A 21,284-nucleotide genomic window follows, 5' to 3' on the forward strand; every position below is an offset into this window, starting at 1 on the left:
ATAACATAAGGGGGACCTCTACTATATACATATAACATAAGGGGGACCTCTACTATATACATATAACATAAGGGGGACCTCTACTATATACATATAACATAAGGGGGACCTCTACTATATACATATAACATAAGGGGGGGACCTCTACTATATACATATAACATAAGGGGGACCTCTACTATATACATATAACATAAGGGGGGGGGACCTCTACTATATACATATAACATAAGGGGGACCTCTACTATATACATATAACATAAGGGGGGCCTCTACTATATACATATAACATAAGGGGGGGACCTCTACTATATACATATAACATAAGGGGGACCTCTACTATATACATATAACATAAGGGGGGGGGACCTCTACTATATACATATAACATAAGGGGGACCTCTACTATATACATATAACATAAGGGGGGCCTCTACTAGCTAGACTCAGGGATTAGTAGCAGGTTATGCTCTGGTTGCTAGGGGCAACAAGCCCAGTTTTATCGATATATGAGCCCCTTATGGCATAAGATAAAGCGGACATCTGATTGGCCGCCATGATTATCACGCAAAATTATCTATCGCGATAGCCAGGCGTCACACAGCCCGCCCCGGTGTCATCATTCCCTACTGAGATAGTAACACGTCTCATCTCCTCTGTACAAACAGCACACATGTCAAAGATGAATAACGCGAGCGGCTACTGCGCATGCCCAGAGGATCCCCGGGAACCCAGGCCAGAGCAGCAGAGCGCCGATAGATCCATAGCGTTCTGTAAGGAGTTAGTGTGAGCGCTCGGCGCGCGGATTGTACGGCCTGTGTGAGTTGAAGACTGAGGCTGTATAGTGAGTGGTACAGCCGGGTGAGAGGACATCTGACCCTGTAGTAACGCTGAGCGCTGTACTGAGCGCTATAGGTAGGTGCCCTCACTGTATATGTGTGTGTGTAGATACAGGCTGTGGTAGGACGTGCAAATATGTACGGCATTGTACTGTGCCTGATTCCTATGGGGTCATCTGGGAACTTGACCAGGAAAGTTCGTGGTGTTTAGGTGCAAAGTATGTGGATTTATTCAGCAATGCATGAGAACACCCCTCTATTACAGCGCGTAATGGTACATGCCAGAGACCCCCGTATAGCAGTGTTTACACCCCACCTGTAGCTCTGCAGTTGTTGCAAAAGTACAACTCCCATCATGCATCAGGAGAGAAAACCCCCCCTATTACAGCATGTGATGGTACATGCCAGGAACCCTCTATAGCAGTGGTCTTCAACCTGCGGACCTCCAGATGTTGCAAAACTACAACTCCCAGCATGCCTGGACAGCCATCGGCTGTCCGGGCATGCTGGGAGTTGTAGTTTTGCAACATCTGGAGGTCCGCAGGTTGAAGACCACTGCCCTATAGCAGCGTCACATGATAACAGCCTTTGGCATGATGGGAATTGTAGTTTTGCAACAGCTGCAGGGCCGCAGGTTGGAAACCACTGATATATGAGTCCGCATTACAATCCCCACATGGACAGTTCCTCCGTATAAGTCATTGTAGGTGTAGAGAAGGAGCCCCGCAGCTTGTACAGAGTCCTTATTGCCCTCTTAATATTGTTATTTGAGCCTCTATTGGTCCAATTGCACACGAACATGTTACGTGCACGTTTTTGTTCTGTTCGGATCTTAAGAAACGCGTTCCGTATTATGGCACGACCACGTTTCTCATGAACTGAACCAAAAAACGTGAACTGAGAAAAAAATGCGCACGTAATACGCATGTGTGAAACCGAGGCTCCAGTATTCCGAACTAAGCAAAAAATGCGCATGGAATACGCTTGGGTGAAACCAGCCTTGGTCTCCTAAAAGAGGTACTCCACTTGATTAAATCTTATCCATAGTTTTTGATGGCGGGGCACCAGACTGCTGTGCCCCCGCAATCTCCTATACGGGGCCCAGCTCTTAGGCTAAACTTACCAGTTAACAGCTTCCCCCCTGAGCACTTCGCATTCGGAGATGCACTCGTGTGACCACATGCTCAGCCAATCAATGGCTAAGTGGACCGTCACTACTGCTCGTCACCGAGGATGTGGGGCAGGAACTCAGGAATAAGCCATGTTGAGCGTCAAGAGCCGCGCTCCGTTCTGGTGGTTGTGGGGGGGGGGGGTCAAGCGGTCGGAAACCCCAACACCATGAACAGACACTTTTTGGATAAGGAATACGTTTTTATTAAGTGGAGCACCCCTTTCAGGAGACAAATCTTTAAGACAGACTACAACCAAGGCTGGATGTGGATGGGGGGGATACATTTTGTTCCCCAAAGCCAGCAAGAGAAGTGTTAACTCGTACATACACACATCTATCATACATACATGCATACATCTATCATGTGATAGCACCACGCTGGTGGCAGTTACAGTGTAAGTAGAATAAGGTTCCATTCATACGTTGGAAATTCTGCTCAGAAATTCAGTTGCAGCAGACTCCCATAGTTTTCAATGAAATTCTGCATCGTGCACACAGCAGAATTTTCACACCGGAAACATCTGGCACTGAACTTCAAATTCTGTCATCATCTTTCTGCAGAATCCACTTGGAAATCTATATCTGTCCATGCAGACAGTGTATTTCCGAACGCCGACTGATGAGTTGTCACCCACGGAATGTATTCTGGACAGAAATTCTGCAAAATTGTGAATGGGGCCTAAGGATATGTTCCAACAGAAAGGCTCCAACAAAAATTATCTGGAATTGCCTTACACATAGGCGCCGTCCCGATGACAATTGGCACTTCTCTGGCAGATTCTGTGGAAGATTGAACAAGTTCAATCTTCGTGGGTATTCAGTTCCATCTCGGTAGTTCTGCTACGGAACTTCCAACATGTGAGCAGCGGAAGTCCTAGTGGGTATTCTGCGCAGATTCTCCATAGTGTGAACTAGGCCTTAGGCCTATTTCACACTGTCTCAGTGCAGGTTTACTGTATGTGCAAGTAAAGGTACCAGCGTATGCATTAGGCGCATGCATAGACCCCCAGTGCCCTGTGGGGGCCTAAAGAGCTTAAGTGGCTATGCCACTTAATGGGGTACTCCGGTGGAATTTTTTTTTATTTTTTTAAATCAACTGGTGCCAGAAAGTTAAACAGATTTGTAAATTACTTTTATTTAAAAATCTTAATCCTTCCAGCACTTATCAGCTGCTGTATACTAAAGAGGAAGATTTCTTTCTTTCTGGATTTCTGTCTGACCACAGTGCTCTCTGCTGACACCTCTGTCCGTATCAGGAACTGTCCAGAGTACAAGCAAATCCCCATAGCAAACCTCTCCGGCTCCAGACAATTCCTGATACGGACAGACGTGTCAGCAGAGAGCACTGTGGTCAGACAGAAAAGAACTCAAGAAAGAAATAAAACTTCCTATGGAGCATACAGCAGCTGATAAGTACTGGAAGGATTAAGATTTTTTTATAGAAGTAATTTACAAATCTGTATAACTTTGTGGCACCAGTTGATTAAATAAAAAAAATCCACTGGGGTAACCCTGTAAGGGAAAGAAAATCACCACAAACAATAAAGCATTGTCAGTATAGCGTTTCCTGTTTCCCTATTGACTCCCAGCTAACGTGCCTGACATTTTTATAGACAAACTTTATGGCCCGGATTTATCCTCTCCCCTAAACCGTCTGGTTTTTACCAGTCTCAGCTTTTATTTTACCAGGTATCGATATAATATAAAATCTGAGCTGTGAATGTTGTGGGAAAAAAACAGACATTTTCAGGCAGATTGATAAATCTGGGCGTATTTCTGAAATTTGGCTAAGCCAGGGCTTGACATATCCCGGGGCGCTAAGAATTTTTTTATGGTGATGCCCAGGTTTTTGTCAGTCCTTTCCAATAAGGAGTGTACATCCTTTATAGAAACAAAGGGGGAGATTTATCAAAACCTGTGCAAAGGAAAAGTTGCTGAGTTGCCCATAGCAACCAATCAGATCGCTTCTTTCATTTTGCAGAGGCCTTGTTAAAAATGGAAGAAGCGATCTGATTGGTTGCTATGGGCAACTGGGCAACTTTTCCTCTGCACAGGTTTTGCTAAATCTCCCCCAAACTGTTTTACTTACTTCCAATGTTCCTGTGCTGTCCCCCCCCCCCCCTTCTGCCTGTGGTTGGTGCTTCGGTGTTAAGGAAGCAGCAGACCTCATTATATGCTACTTAGTTGCCACAATCTAATGTTTTACGGTGATTAATACCACTAGGGCCCAGTGAACTTTCACCTTTTTTTTTATATATTTGTGCCAGGATATATAATCAATTTTATTATATTTTATTGTTTTATGTTTAATAAAAACAACCATCAGTTGAAGCATATCCATTATTGATTTGATATCATTGTGTACCTTTTTTAAGGGTAAAATCCTTGAAGGATTGGTTATACCAATTTTATATATATGTATATATATATATTTACATACCAATTTTTTATATATAATTTACAAATCTGTTTAACTTTCTGGCACCAGTTGATTTAAAAAAAATAAAAAATAAAAAAATAATAATAAAAGTTTTCCACCGGAGTACCCCTCTAAGCTTTTGAAATCTTAAAATGTTTTATTTTTTTTTAAATACCGTAATACATAATTATCTCTTGTATCATCATCCATTACTGCAGTCCATAGGGCAGTGTTTCCCAACCAGTGTGGCTCCTGCTGTTGCAAAACTACAACTCCCAGCATGCCCGGACAGCCAATGGCTGTCCGGGCATGCTGGGAGTTGTAGTTTTGACACAGGCACCCTGGTTGGGAAACCCTGCCATAAGGGAAGGAATTGCATTGTAAATGACCAGAGACGTATCATTGGTCGCGGTGCAGTTGTACGTAACCGTATAGATTTTTATTATGCACGAGTTGTCTGATTCATTCTCCGGTATTTGATCCCTATTCTCTTATACAATTCACGTCTTTGCCAAGTAATTAAATGAAGCTCACAGGATCCTTTGCTCTGAAGGGCCGACTGTTTGCCAAAGTAAATTTTGACAAAGTAGTTGCACCAGCATTTGGCTGCAGTCCAAGTCAAAGAGTTCGACTCTGAACAGAATCCGACTGGTTTCTTTTACCCTACATTAACCAGTTGACCTATTTGAGAAATGTTTACATACAGGAGTTTATTTAATGTAGCTAAAGGGGTACTCCGGTGAAAAACTTTTTTTATTTATTTATTTTAAATCAACTGGTGCCAGAAAGTGAAACAGATTTGTAAATTACTTCTATTAAAAAAAAAATCTTAATCCTTCCAGTACTTATTAGCTGCTGAATACTACAGAGGAAATGCTTTTCTTTTTGGAACACAGTGCTCTCTGCTGACATCATGGCCACAGTGCTCTCTGCTGACATCACGAGCACAGTGCTCTCTGCTGAGATCTCTGTCCATTTTAAGAAGTGTCCAGAGTAGGAGAAAATCCCCATAGCAAACATATGCAGCTCTGGACAGAGATGTCAGCAGAGAGCACTGTGTTCCAAAAAAGAAAATAATTTCCTCTGTAGTATTCAGCAGCTAATTAGTACTGGAAGGATTAAGATTTTTTAATAGAAGTAATTTGCAAATCTTCAAGTAAGTAGATAAGGAAAAAGTCGGCAGACTCGCCAATCTTCGTTCAAGAGTTCTTCTTTAATGCAAAATACTCACAATACAAAGATCACAGTAGAGGGAGAGGGATCGATGCGGGGGGTATAAGTGCTTGGCGACAGAACTGTTTCACACGATAAACGTGCTTCTTCTGGCCCTGGCACCTTACAATACTGAACTGTTTCTTATACAGGTGAGTGGCTGGGACGGATTAGACAGGTCCGCCCTTCTTGACTGACGTAACTAGTAGGGATCGACCGATTATCGGTATGGCCGATATGATCGGCCGATAATCACGATTTTGGGCATTATCAATATCAGCCCTTGCCGATAAGCCGACAATGCCCCCCCGCACCGCGACCGCCCCCCCGACCCACCGCACCGCGTCGCACCCCCCACCGTAGTGCTGGGCAGTATACCGGTATGAACCGGATACCGTTTTTTTTTTCTCCCACGGTATGGATTTTTGCCCATACCACTATACCGGTCGGGCCCCTCCCCCACCCTCCGTGTCAATAAAAAAAAATTAAACTTACCCGTAATGGGGGTGGTCCGGGCCATCCAGCCTTCCTGTAGTGTCTGGCGGCATTCCGGGTGGAGGGTGAACCGGTCCGGGCTGTCCTTCTCCGGGGGTCCTCTTCTCCACTCCGGGCAGGCTCCGGCCTAGTACACTGCATAGACGCCGCTACACCGTGACGTCAGGTGCGTCGCTGCGCAGCGGCGTCTATGCAGCGTTACTAGGCCGGAGCCTGCCCGGAGAGGAGAAGAGGACCCCCGGAGAAGGAAGGCCCGGACCGGTTCACCCTCCACCCGGAATGCCGCCAGACACTACAGGAAGGATGGATGGCCCGGACCACCCTCCCCGGACGGTCCCTGCAGCAACTGGGAAGGTGAGTCAGGGTTCTGGGATGGACAGGGGTCCGTATAATATACTATACCTACAGTAGGCCCTCCAGCTGTTGACAAACTACAACTCCCAGCATGCCCGGACAGCCAACGTCTGTCCGGGCATGCTGGGAGTAGTAGTTTTGCAACAGCTGGAGGCACCCCTAGGCGCGGTGCAGCGTGGCGGGGGGAGCCGTGGCGGTGATAGGTCTCAGGACTCCCGGACAGGCAGGGGTAGAGAAGCGGGTGGCAGCGGCGGTCTATGGCACCGCAAAAGCCACTGCAGTGCATTGATTTAAAGCGCCCGCTTTAAATCAATGATCTGCAGCAGTGTCGCGGGGGGATAAATAGCCGATAACCTATACCGATATTCCGGTATAAGTTATCAGCTATCGGCCCTAACCTCCACCGATTATCGGTATCTGCCCTAAAAAAAACTATATCGGTTGATCCCTAGTAACTAGTATGGGCGGTATCCATTTGTATGGGTTTTAGTGCCCTATTCACATTACGTCAGAAGAAAACAGTGTTACATTTAAAATACAAATAACGAAAAGTGCATTTTAAAAACATGGAGCATAATCTATCTTGTCGTTTAAGGCTAAGGGACCTGTAGCTGACGTTCGAATTATCCAGTAAGTTTCACGTTGTAAAAGATACCTTTCTATATTCTGTCCTGCTTTGGGTTTAATTCGTTCAATACCTGAAAATAACCTGCAGGACAAAATTCGTAGTATTTGTAGCATATTGCCCCTGTGGATTCTACTACATAGGTAAAACCATTCGACAGTTGTGCGCTAGAATACGCGAGCGTATGTACTCACTCCGCACACTTAAAGGAGCACCTCGCCTAATTTCTCATGTGGTAGAATTCCATGGGGGACGATCTAATGTTCTTAAATTTTCAGGTATTGAACAAATTAAACCCAAAAACAGGACAGAATATAGAAAGGTATCTTTTACAACGAGAAACTTACTGGATAATTGGAACGTCAGCTACAGGTCCCTTAGGCTTAAATGACAAGATAGATAGATAGATTATGCACCATGTTTTTAAAATGCACTTTTCGTTATTTGTATTTTAAATGTAACACTGTTTTCTTCTGACGTAATGTGAATAGGGCACTAAAACCCATACAAATGGATACCGCCCATACTAGTTACGTCAGACCTGTCTAATCCGTCCCAGCCACTCACCTGTATAAGAAACAGTTCAGTATTGTAAGGTGCCAGGGCCAGAAGAAGCACGTTTATCGTGTGAAACAGTTCTGTCGCCAAGCACTTATACCCCCCGCATCGATCCCTCTCCCTCCACTGTGATGTTTGTATTGTGAGTATTTTGCATTAAAGAAGAACTCTTGAACGAAGATTGGTGAGTCTGCCGACTTTTTCCTTATCTACTTACTTGAAGATATCTACTTCTTATATGAGTCCGAGCACCACCACAGTCCAGATATTCATCCTCCTCTCAGATCTCCCACCAACAGTCCTACGTTTCTCCAGTCTCAGCTGTGCCGGACATTACCGGTCTTTTCTAATTTGCAAATCTGTTTAACTTTCTGGCACCAGTTGAGTTAAAAAAAAAAAAATTTCCACCAGAGTACCCCTTTAAACAGATTTGTAAATTACTTCTATTAAAAATTCTTAATTCTTCCAGTACTTATTAGCAGCTGTAAACTACAGAGGAAATTCTTTTCTGTCACAACCACAGTGCTCTCTGCTGACATCTCTGTCCATTTTAAGAACTGTCCAGAGCAGCGTATGTTTGCTATGGGGATTTTCCTCTGCTCTGGACAGTTCCTGATATGGGCAGAGGTATCAGTAGAGAGCACTGTGGTTGTGACTGAAAAGAAATCCAAAAAGAAAATAACTTCCTCTGTAGTATACAGCCGCTAATAGGTACTGGAAGGATAAAGAATTTTTTTATAGTAATTTACAAATCTGTTTAACTTTCTGGCACTAGTTGGTTAAAATTTTTTTTTTTTCCAGGGGAGTACCCCTTTAAGGCTGTGTTCACAACTATTTCAGAATCTGTCATTTGTGAGGAAAAACAAAAATACATGCAGCACCAAACAGCAATGAGCATGGTGCCACCCGGCAGTCACCATTATAAGTCATTAGGGTATGTTGTGCAATGGACCCGGCACTGCATTGTGGTCTCTGTTCGAAACAGTAACTAGGACGAAAATGTGAACAGAGCCTTAGATGCTAGTGTTTGCATTTGCCAGGATAGAACAAGTCTGCAGCATTTTTATTTTTATTTTTGGCCATGGAAATGTCAACCAGAAAATTTGGGCGTACATTAACTTGATGTGGCGGCACTAGGACTGCTCATATATGCTTTTCTGCGGACGCTGGAGTTAGGATTCCAACAGCAAAAACGTCTGCCGCGGAAATACTGTGTGCACAGTGCAGCAGAATCCCAGTGAAATGAATGGGACTCTGCCGCAGTGGAATTTCCCAGCGGAATATTCCCGCAGAACACCACTCTGAAATTCCGCCGTGTGAACATAGCGTTAGACTTCATTGTGTTGTTTCTCTGTTATTCCTTCTGAACATTACCATGAATATGTGTCCCCCCTACTCCAGAATTCGGCATGCAGCTTTCACCTTATGCAGCAAATGTAACTAGCTGCGGGACCTGTGTACCCACCGCCATAGTTAAAAACAGAAAGTTATTTTTTTTTCATTATCACAAGACCTCTTTTGCTGCTAGCACCCTAACTCCCCTTTCATTTTTCTGGGGCTGGGATACCCCTTAAGGGTACGTTCACACGTTGATTACTCACTGTGAGTTTCACTTATCGTGGATTTTCCACGGACCCATTGGAGTTAATGGTTTCTCTACGTACCCTTAAAGGGGTACTCCGCTGCTCAGCATTTGGAACAAACTGTTCCGAACGCTGGAGCCGGCGCTGGGAGCTCGAGACGTCATAGCCCCACCCCCTCATGACGTCACGCCCGCCCCCTCAATGCAAGTCTATGGGAGGGGGCGCCGGCTCCAGCGTTCGGAACAGTTTGTTCCAAACGCTGAGCGGCGGAGTACCCCTTTAAGGTGGACCTGTTGGCAGGGGTGTAAAAATAAGCCCATGGCTACATAAGGCTGATCTTTTTAATCTTTATAGTCCTTTTCAGTGTCAAGCTTTTTTATTATTGACCAAGTGTCCAGGGAGCGTTCCTCAGCATGGCAAGAACCCAGGTAAGTCCAACCTGTATCCTCTTTCTCTAATGGCTTCTATTCAGATGGGGTAAAAATATGCAAGCAGGCCAGTGTGCGGGAATAAAGAGGACACGGGCTGGACTTACCGGGGTTCTTGCCATGCAGAGGAATGCCCCCCAGGGCACATGAACCTCATTCACACAATAAAAAGGTTTCTATCTTGCTGAAAGAGAGGACTATAAATATAAAAAAACATATGCTCTGAATTCTGATGACTAGTCCTACCTAGTACTCATGGGCTTATTTACACCTTTTTTTTCTGCTCACAGGTCTACTTTAAAGGGGTACTCCAGAGGGGAAAAACTTAATAAAATGTTTTCAAATCAACGGGTGCCAGAAAGTTGTACAGATTTATAAATTGATTATTTAAAAAAATCTTAATCCTTCCAGTACTTATCAGCTGCTGTATGAAGTTGTGTCGTTCTTTCCAGTGTGATCACAGTGCTCTCTGCTGACACCTCTGTCCATTGCAGGAGAGGTTTGCTATGGGAATTTGCTTCTGCTCTGGACAGTTCCTGACATGGATAGATGTGTCGCAGCACAGTAAACTTGGGAGATGTGTCTTTTTTTGTTTTAATCTTTGTCTTTCTCCTAGGAATACAATGAGGTGTCACAAGAACTACACGTCCCATCTTTTCTGTTGTCTGGTTTCTGCACTAGTAATATTGTCCGCAGTAGCAGAAGAACATGCACATCCGAAGGTTGTAGAAGGAACACACACAGGCGGCCATTTCGATAAAAATGTGGTACATGATAAGGAGTAAGTAGAGTCTTTTGAACTTATAGGAACCTGTCATCACTTTCATGCCGCCTGAACCACGAGTCATGGTCCCCAGCAGCTTCTGCCTGTTTTGATAGATCTCGTTATACCCAAGCAGGAAGACATCTATCAAAGCTGGTGGGGCAGGCAGAAGCCACAAGGGACCACCCTGATGAGTCGTGGTTCAGGCAGCATGAAAGTGATGACAGGTTCCTTGTTTTGGTTGAAGTTGTAATTTCTATGGTGTCTGCTATACACTGTACACACAGAGGAGGAGATCCTGCACTTCTATATCTCTATACATTGTACACACAGAGGAGGAGATCCTGTACTTCTATGTCTCTATATACTGTACACACAGAGGAGGAGATCCTGTACTTCTATATCTCTATACATTGTACACACAGAGGAGGAGATCCTGCACTTCTATATCTCTATACATTGTACACACAGAGGAGGAGATCCTGTACTTCTATGTCTCTATACACTGTACACACAGATGAGATCCTGCACTTCTATGTCTCTATACACTGTACACACAGATGAGATCCTGCACTTCTATGTCTCTATACACTGTACACAGAGGAGGAGATCCTGCACTTCTATGTCTCTATACACTGTACACACAGATGAGATCCTGCACTTCTATATCTCTATACACTGTACACACAGAGGAGGAGATCCTGTACTTCTATATCTCTATATACTGTACACACAGAGGAGGAGATCCTGCACTTCTATATCTCTATACATTGTACACACAGAGGAGGAGATCCTGTACTTCTATGTCTCTATACATTGTACACACAGAGGAGGAGATCCTGCACTTCTATATCTCTATATACTGTACACAGAGGAGGAGATCCTGCACTTCTATTTCTCTATACACTGTACACACAGAGGAGGAGATCCTGCACTTCTATGTCTCTATACATTGTACACAGAGGAGGAGATCCTGCACTTCTATATCTCTATATACTATACACAGAGGAGGAGATCCTGCGCTTCTATGTCTGTACACACAGAGGAGGAGATCCTGCACTACTATATCTATATACACTGTACACATATGGGAGGAGATCCTGCACTTCTATATCTCTATACACTATACACAGAGGGGGAGATCCTGTACTTCTATATCTCTATATACTATACACAGAGGAGGAGATCCTGCACTTCTATGTCTGTACACACAATACACAGAGGAGGAGATCCTGCACGTCTATATCTCTATACACTGTACACAGAGGAGGAGATCCTGCACTTCTATGTCTCTATACACTGCACACACAATGGAGGAGATCCTGCACATAGAAAAAGGGATGTTCAGACTTTTGATTTTGGAATTGCATCTTGACCCTAGAGCTTCCCAAACAACTGATGCAAAACTACAACTCCCAGCATGCCCCAGCAACCAAAGGCTGTCTTAGTATGCTGGCATTTGCAGTTTTACAACAGCTGGAGGCACCCAGGTTGGCTGCTAGAAGCAGGTAGCAGCCAATAGACATGGAGGGCCATGGGCTAGACTTAGACATGGGGATGTTTTGGTCGTATGTAATGTGTGTGCAACATTATTGGTTACTAATGTATTCACGGTTTTCCCCAGACACATAATGGAGCACTTAGAAGGAGTTGTTCAGACGCCAGAGACAGAAATGTCCCCTCAGGAGCTGCAGCTTCATTATTTCAAGATGCACGACTACGATGGGAACAATTTATTAGATGGTCTTGAGTTGGCAACTGCAATTTCCCATGTGCACAAAGAGGTCAGTAAACAAAACCTAATTCATGAGGCCTTATAGATGAAATGGTCACCTTCTATTCGTGTCAAGTGGGTTGTTTCCTGAGGTTTTTTTATTTAAATGTCACCAAATCAAGTAATGTACATTTACAACACTTGCATAAGTTAATATTGGAAAAAGTCTCATCCTGACCCATTTGGCCCTCAACTAGAGATGAGGGAACTTACAGAAAATTTTATTCGTCACGAACTTCTCGGCTCGGCAGTTGATGACTTATCCTGCGTAAATTAGTTCAGCTTTCAGGTGCTCCGGTGGGCTGGAAAAGGTGGAAACAGTCCTGGGAAAGAGTCTCCTAGGACTGTACCCACCTTTTCCAGCCCACGGGAGCACCTGAAAGCTGAACTAATTTATGCAGGAAAAGTCATCAACTGCCGAGCCAAGAAGTTCGTAATGAATCGAATTTACTGTAAGTTCGCTCATCTCTACCCTCAACCCCCTACAAGGAAATACGTATTTGTAATCACAGAGGTCAGACGTTTCTTGTAGTTGGTTGCCAGGTTTGCAGACATCTCACAACGGATGTTGTCCCATTCCTCTTTGCAGATCCTTTTCAAGTCATTAAAGGGGTATTCCATGAAAAAAACATAATTTTTTTTATATCAGCTGCCTCCAGAAAGTTAAACAGATTTGTAAATTATAAAGAAAAATGGGTTGGGAGCTTTACATAAAATGAAAACCTAAACCGAGGATACTGTGATACACATTACCCTAGGTGTCCAAAACATACAAGAAAAACCAAAATATTGTGACAGTCCGGCTAGGTTAAGGCTAAGAAGAGAGAAGGTAAAAATAAAGACAAAGAGAAAAATAAGTCCAATAAATTACAGTTTATTATAACACTTAAAATATGTCTTCTGCAGGGCCCTTGCATCAGACATAGGATGATAGATAGTAGGGATCGGCCGATATCGTTTTTTAGGGCCGATACCGATAATCGGTGGAGGTTAGGGCCGATAGCCGATAACTTATACTGATATTCCGGTATAAGTTATCGGCTATTTATCCCCCCTCGACACCGCTGCAGGTCATTGATTTACAGCGGGCGCTTTAAATCATTGCACTGCAGTGTGGCTTTTGCGGGGCCATAGGCCGCCGCCGCCACCACCACCACCACCCGCTTCTCTCTCCTACCTGTCAGGGTGGTCCGGGCAATCCATCCTTCCTTCCTGTAGTGTCCGGCGCCATTCCGGGTGGAGGGTGAACCGGTCCGGGCTGTCCTTCTCCGGGGGTCCTCTTCTCCACTCCGGGCAGGCTCCGGCCTAGTACGCTGCATAGACGCCGCTGCGCAGGGACGCCCGTGCGCAGCGACGCACCTGACGTCACGGCGTAGCGGCGTCTATGCAGCGTACTAGGCCGGAGCCTGCCCGGAGTGGAGAAGAGGACCCCCGGAGAAGGAAAGCCCGGACCGGTTCACCCTCCACCCGGAATGGCGCCGGACACTACAGGAAGGAAGGATGGATGGCCCGGACCACCCCCATTACGGGTAAGTTTATTTTTTTTTATTTTTTTATTGACTCGGAGGGTGGGGGAGGGGCCCGACCATTATAGCGGTATGGGCAAAAATCCATACCGGTATACCGCCCAGCACTACGGTGGGGGGTGCGATGCGGTGGGGGGGGGGGGGAACTGTCGCGGGGCAGTTGCGGTGTGGCGGGGGGGCGGGGGGGCTGGGGCGGTCGCGGTGCGGCGGGGGGGGGGGGGGCGGTGCATTATCGGCTTATCGGCAAGGTAATTGCCGATACCGATAATGCCCAAAATCGTGATTATCGGCCGTACCGATAATCGGTCGATCCCTAATAGATAGTATATAGAGATAATTGTGCTAAAAAATGTAAAAATTTCAAATAATATGGAAGATTGTTTCCCATTGATAGAGATATATATATAGATATATATATAATGTACAAACAAGAAAGTTGCAACAGCACTCTAGGTCAAAAAATGGAGGCTCTCAGCGCACTTTTTGATCAAAATGTGTCCCCTCATTTACTTAGAAAATCGGGTTGTAAGTCTATCTTGCTTTCTTACCCGACTGCTTTTTTCCCCTGATATTTATTATTATGTCGCATCCTGTTTGTCGCATGTGGGTTTTAGTTGGTTTTGGTTTCCAACTCCTCTGAGTTGTCGGGGAAAAAATCAACAACAATTCAACAAATTCGGGTTGGAAACCTTTATAAATACGTGGGAAAGCTCAGAAATGTCGGGTTACGCCCCTTTTTCGGGTTTGGGAGAATCCACATCGGGTCCGTCGGGAAAAAAATTTCACATTGTGTCGCAGACTGGCGCACGATGTCTGCGACATGTCGCAGACAAAGATGCGCCCAAAAAAACAGACAAAAGAAGTCGGGTTTAGAATAGTAAATGAGGGCCATAGTCTCGTTAGGAGGGCTGGAGATCTCAATTTAGAGCACTTCCACCATATAACAGAAAAATGTCTTTCAATGTCAAATTTTCACATACTAACCATACTACTAACTAGGGATCGACCGATTATCGGTTTGCCCAATATTATCGTCCGATATTCACGATTTTGGACATTATCGGTATCTGCAATTACCTTGCCGATATGCTGATAATGCCCCGCCTCCCTGGCCAGAGATCACCGCCGCTGCATTGCCTCCCCCATCCCCGGTTTTATAATAACCTGGGCCTGGGGTCCGCGCTACTTCTGGCTCCTGCGGTGTCCTGCGTGCTGCGCAATGACGAGTGACGAAGTCACCGTCAGTGCACACAGTGACAGCTCAGGACGCCGCCGGAGCCAGAAGTAGCGCGGATCCTGGGCCCCGGGAACAGGTAATTATAAAACCGGGGATGAGGGAGGCAATGGGGCAGCGGCGGTGGTGGTTGGACTAGGGAGGACCCCAGGACAGGCATGGGGAGAGATGCAGGTGGCGATCCCTACTACAAACACCATTAGCTACTGAAAAAGGTGACAGGGCTCCCCGAAACGCATCTAGCCCAGTCCTATATACGTTCGCTCCCCATCTTTGGCAAAACTGGAGAATATACACCACTTCAACTTCCACCGCGATTAAAGAAGTAGAGCGTGCGCTCCACAAAGCATCACCTACCCTGCTGGCCAGCCAATGCAGAAGCTCATCCCAAGGAGACTTACCCGACATTGGAACCACTGGTAAGTGGCACCTGGTGCCAACCCCCTACCCCGCTTGGAACTGCTGTTACAATATCCCTGTGCTGTCAGGGTAAAAGTTGGTACGCATCAGGGGGACTCCAGCGCTGCATAGTGCACTTGCCCGGCGCATACATTTAATCCCCGTCCCACTCAAGGTCAATATTGCATTATAGCCCTGCGCCATCAGGGTAGAGGGTGACTACAGCACTGCAGAGCGCACCAGCCGGTAACTCTATTTTCAGTTTCTAATGAGACACGGCGGCGAGCCATTTTATTTGGAATAACGCCGCAACATTGTGAAAATTTGACATTGAAAGACATTATTCTGTTATATGGTGGAAGTGCTCTAAATTGAGATCTCCAGCCCTCCTAATGGGACTACATGTCAATGGGAAACAATCCTCCATATTACCGCATTTTCCGGCGTATAAGAAGACCTTGTAAACCCTTAAAATGTTCTGAAAAGTCAGGGGTCGTCTTATACGCTGGGTGCTGCAGTCGGCCGGGACGCCCGGGGTATGGCTTATCCATACCCCGGGCGTCCCGGACGAGATTAATTTCCTCCCTCACATTCAGGACATCGCTGTGTCCCGAAAGATCTTTTCGAGTGGAACAGCGAGGACGCGCGGGCATGGTAAATTACCAGCACTTCAACTTCGGTGCTCCGACCACCTCTCCTCCGGTCCCGGGACCTACTGCTATGGTCTATTGGCCATAGCAGTAGATCGTGGCCCCAGACCGGAGGAGCGGTGGTCGGAGCACTGAAGTGGGGCAGTACACAGCCATACACTGTATATGGCTGAAGGCTGTTTGTCCTTGTGGGGAACTATACTACCAACCTAATGTGGGGGAACTATACTGCCAAAAAAATGTGGGGGGAACTATACTGCTTAACCTAATGTGGGGGGGAACTATACTGCTTAACCTAATGTGGGGGGAACTATACTGCTTAACCTAATGTGGGGGGAACTATACTGCTTAACCTAATGTGGGGGGGGGGAACTATACTGCTTAACCTAATGTGGGGGGGGGGGGGGGGGGGGGGAACTATACTGCTTAACCTAATGTGGGGGGGGGGGGGGGGAACTATACTGCTTAACCTAATGTGGGGGGGGGGGAACTATACTGCTTAACCTAATAATGGGGGGGGGGGGGGGAACTATACTGCTTAACCTAATGTGGGGGGGGAACTATACTGCTTAACCTAATGTGGGGGGGGAACTATACTGCTTAACCTAATGGGGGGGGGGGGGGGGACTATACTGCTTAACCTAATGGGGGGGAACTATACTGCTTAACCTAATGGGGGGGGGGGGGGGGGAACTATACTGCTTAACCTAATGGGGGGGGGGGAACTATACTGCTTAACCTAATGGGGGGGGGGGGGAACTATACTGCTTAACCTAATGGGGGGGGGGGGAACTATACTGCTTAACCTAATGGGGGGGGGGGGGAACTATACTGCTTAACCTAATGGGGGGGGGGGGAACTATACTGCTTAACCTAATGTGGGGGGGAACTATACTGCTTAACCTAATGTGGGGGGGAACTATACTGCTTAACCTAATGTGGGGGGGAACTATACTGCTTAACCTAATGTGGGGGGGAACTATACTGCTTAACCTAATGTGGGGGGGGACTATACTGCTTAACCTAATGTGGGGGGGGGAACTATACTGCTTAACCTAATGTGGGGGTGGGGGTGGGGGGAAACTATGCTGACAACCTAGTGTGGGAGAACAATGGTAAGGTACCTTAACGCGGCGTAGTCTTATACGGCGAGTATATCCCAAACGTTATATTTTAACTGGAAAGGTAGGGGGTCGTCTTATACGCCCAGTCGTCTTTTATATGCCGGAAAATACAGTATTTTGAGTTGTTCTTTTCTGTCTGATCTGCTCTCTGCTGACACCTCTGTCTGTCTCAGGAACTGTCCAGAGTAACAGCAAATCACCATAGTACAACTCTCGTGCTCTGGACAGTTCCTGAGACAGAGGTGTCAGCAGAGAGCACTGTGATCAGACAGTAAAGAACTACTCAACTTCCTCTGCAGCACTGAGGAAGTATTGGAAGGATTACGATTTTTTAATAGAAGTAATTTACAAATCTGTGTAACTTTCTGCAGCCTGTGTATATGAAGAAAAAAATGTGTTTTTTTTTTCATGGAATACCCCTTTTAAGGTTTCAGGGCTGACCTTTGGCAACTAGAACCTTCATCTCCCTCCCCAGGTTTTTATGGTATGGGCCACTCCAGGACCTATAAAGGGGTTGTCCAGAATCAGACAAACCCTGCTTCTTTCTTGCAAAACAGCACCACTCCTGTCCACAGGTTGTATTACATCTCATCTTTTATTGAAGTATTTGGAACTACTAGTACTACTTATGGCCTGTTTATGGAAAAAAAAAGGAAACAGCCTTTTTCTTATCCTGGACAACCCTATTAAAGGTGTTGACCCACAAAGCAAAGTTGGTAAAATCAGATGTACACCACATACATATACTGTCATGGCTGCAAATGTTGGCACCCCTGAAATTTTTCAAGAATTGAAGTATTTCTCACAGAAAAGGATTGCGGTAACACATGTTTTGCTATACACATGTTTATTGGAACTAAACCAAAAAAGGGAGGAAAAAAAAGCAAATTGGACATAATGTCACACTAAACTCCAAAAATGGTCTGGACAAATTATTGGCACCCTTTCAAAATTGTGGAAAAATAAGATTGTTTCAAGCATGTGATGCTCCTTTAAACTCACCTTGGGGCAAGTAACAGGTGTTGGCAATATAAAAATCACACCTGAAAGCAGATAAAAAGGAGAGAAGTTCACTTAGTTTTTGCATTGTGTGTCTGTGTGTGCCACACTAAGCATGGACAACAGAAAGAGAAGAGGAGAACTGTCTGAGGACAGAACCAAAATTGTGGAAAAATATCAACAATCTCAAGGTTACAAGTCCATCTCCAGAGATCTAGATTTGCCTTTGTCCACAGTGCGCAACATTATCAAGAAGTTTGCAACCCATGGCACTGTAGCTAATCTCCCTGGGCATGGATGGAAGAGAAAAATTTATGAAAGATGTCAATGCAAGATAGTCCGGATGGTGGATAAGCAGCCCCAAACAGGTTCCAAAGATATCCAAGCTGTCCTGCAGGCTCAGGGAGCATCAGTGTCAGCACAAACTATCCGTCGACATTTAAATGAAATGAAACGCTATGGCAGGAGACCCAGGAGGACCCCACTGCTGACACAGAGACATAAAAAAGCAAGAAGACATTTTGCCAAAATGAACCTGGGCAAGCCAAAATCCTTCTGGGAAAACGTTTTGGGGACAGATGAGACCAAGATAGAGCTTTTTGGTAAAGCACATCATTCTACTGTTTACCGAAAACGGAATGATGCCTACAAAGTAAAGAACACAGTACCTACAGTGAAATATGGTGGAGGTTCAATGATGTTTTGGGGTTGTTTTGCTGCCTCTGGCACTGGGTGCCTTGAATGTGTACAAGACATCATGAAATCTGAGGATTACCAACGGATTTTGGGTCGCACTGTACAGCCCAGTGTCAGAAAGCTGGGTTTGCGTCTGAGATCTTAGGTCTTCCAGCAGGACAATGACCCCAAACATATGTCAAAAAGCCCCCAGAAATGGATGGCAACAAAGCGCTGGAGAGTTCTGAAGTGGCAGCAATGAGTCCAGATCTAAATCCCATTGAACACCTGTGGAGAGATCTTAAAATTACTGTTGAGAAAAGGCGCCTTCCAATAAGAGAGACCTGGAGCAGTTTACAAAGGAAGAGTGGTCCAACATTCCGGCTGAGAGGTGTAAGAAGCTTATTGATGGTTATAGGAAGCCACTGATTTCAGTTATTTTTTCCAAAAGGTGTGCAACCAAATATGAAGGGTGCCAATAATTTTGTCCTGACCATTTTTGGAGTTTGGTGACATTATGTCCAATTTGCTTTTTTTTTCCTCCCTTTTTTTGGTTTAGTTCCAATACACACAAAGGGAATAAACGTGTATAGCAAAACATGTGTTACTGCAATCCTTTTCTGTGAGAAATACTTCATTTTCTTGAAAAATTTCAGGGGTTCCAACATTTAGGACCATGGCTGTATGTAAAGGAGGATAAATGTGCTGTTTTTAGATAAAATGACCTCCATCCCTGTATTGTTTTTGTTCTCCATGGATCTGATCACTTCCTGGTTTCCGCTCTGTACTGTGACCCTGCTGTTGCCAGGTAACAGAGCACTCCCTTTCCCACAATCCCCCTTGCTTACATGCACAGTGGAGACCAACTGCCATTACCTTCAGGACACTGCAGGTGAACTGAGCATGTGCGACCACCTCAGTAGGTCGTAACCAAGGGCAACAGTAGGCAAAACTATGTAGGCACACGAGGGATTAGTATATCTCTGCAGCAGGACATTTACAGTAATGTTTAATTTCACAAAATTCATCAATTTAGACCTATTTTTCTTAATGGGAAAACACTTGTAATGTGCTTCTTGAGCCACTCCTTTCTTGCCTTGGCCTGTGTTTTGGTTCATTATCTTTCTGGAATGACCCATTCACAATCTATTTTCAATGCTCTGACTAAGTGATGGAGGTTTTCCCCCAAGATTTGACAGTATAAGGCCTATTCTATTGCCCCTTTGATGCAGTGAAGTTGTCCTGTCCCCTTAGCAGAAGAACACCCCCAAAACGTAATGTTTCTGACTCCATGTTTGACGATAGGGATGGTGTTCTTGGGGTCATAGGCAGTATTCCTCCTCCAAACACAGAGAGTAGAGTTAAGATCTCACCGGGTCTCAGTCCTCACTCCATTATAATCTATGAAGTAAATGATTTGGATCAGGCAACTAGCCAGGTAGTGAAGAGTGCTGCTGCGCACTTTAACCAGCTGTTACTTGTGATCCCAGGGGGCCTCAGGACTGAGAACCAGTATGATCTAATCTATTGAGGTGTCTGGACGACAAAGCCGAAAAACGAAGGGAGGTGGTTAAATGGACAAAAAAACAGATGGACCCGCTTCCAGTAGATGTAGTAGCTAGAGCAGATCATTCCAGCATCCTATTGAGTGCATCTGATCCATCTGAGCGAATATCTTCCAAAACAGCACCACACTTGTTGGTGTTACCAGTTGGGGGCGTATCCTTAAGCTGTCTGGCAAGGTCAGCTCTGATTGGATAGTGTTACAGCGTAGGGACACCCCCCCCCCCCCCCAACTGGTAACACCCCCAACTGGTAACACCCAGTTGTCTATTTGTTGAACATTTCCTGTATGATTAACGGGAAAACAGCACAACATACAGCTGTAAGAAAAGATGATCCAGAATGGTTATTCAATGCGGAATACAAGGATTTATAAAAACAGACCTGTCAGGAGAGGCCTTGGTTCATATCCTCTCTGTGAAAAAGTAACTGCCCCCTAAACTGAACAACCAAAGGACAATACAGACAAGCTAATCCACGGTTTGTGTTTTTCTTATAGGGCAATAATGACCAAACCCAGACGATATCCGAGTCGGAACTGATATCCATGATAGATGACGTTCTACGAGACGACGATATCAATAATGACGGATTCATTGATTATGCAGAATTTGCTAAATCGATGCAATAAAGACTTTTTGCAGATAGATGTTTTCTCTCCTAAATGTGACATTTTACACATCTCGGGGGGGGGGGGGGGTTATAGCTTTCTTTATAGCACAGTTGTCTGTATTTAGTTGTGGGTGCATAGTTGTGATTTCCTGTGGTCATTGATTATTGGTCTGTTTATATAGATTAATGATGAACCACTACTATTAAAGGAGAACAATGTCCATCATCTCATATCTATCCATCTCATATCTATCTCATATGTATCTGTCTATCTATTTAGG

The 21,284-nt window shown here is 45.1% G+C and overlaps 1 protein-coding gene across 1 annotated transcript; it reads left to right on the plus strand.

Annotated features, from left to right (window-relative positions):
- The first annotated feature begins 682 nt into the window (after positions 1-682).
- MCFD2 (multiple coagulation factor deficiency 2, ER cargo receptor complex subunit) lies at positions 683-21,224 on the plus strand. The gene is made up of 4 exons (XM_056568093.1): positions 683-915; positions 10,301-10,465; positions 12,072-12,231; positions 20,891-21,224. The coding sequence occupies exons 2-4, from the start codon at positions 10,308-10,310 to the stop codon at positions 21,020-21,022; spliced, it is 450 nt and encodes a 149-aa protein (XP_056424068.1). The 5' UTR covers positions 683-915; positions 10,301-10,307; the 3' UTR covers positions 21,023-21,224.
- The last annotated feature ends 60 nt before the right edge of the window (positions 21,225-21,284 follow it).

This window comes from Hyla sarda, chromosome 3 (assembly GCF_029499605.1).
Source record: "Hyla sarda isolate aHylSar1 chromosome 3, aHylSar1.hap1, whole genome shotgun sequence".
NCBI lineage: Eukaryota > Metazoa > Chordata > Amphibia > Anura > Hylidae > Hyla > Hyla sarda.

Bases quoted from the DNA above. Each gene is read 5' to 3' on its own strand.
- MCFD2 (XM_056568093.1), top strand. From the start codon at position 10,308: ATGAGGTGTCACAAGAACTACACGTCCCATCTTTTCTGTTGTCTGGTT. The intron at 10,466-12,071 runs GTAAGTAGAGTC...GGTTTTCCCCAG, and splicing joins AATGTGGTACATGATAAGGA to ACACATAATGGAGCACTTAG. The intron at 12,232-20,890 runs GTCAGTAAACAA...TTTTTCTTATAG, and splicing joins TTTCCCATGTGCACAAAGAG to GGCAATAATGACCAAACCCA.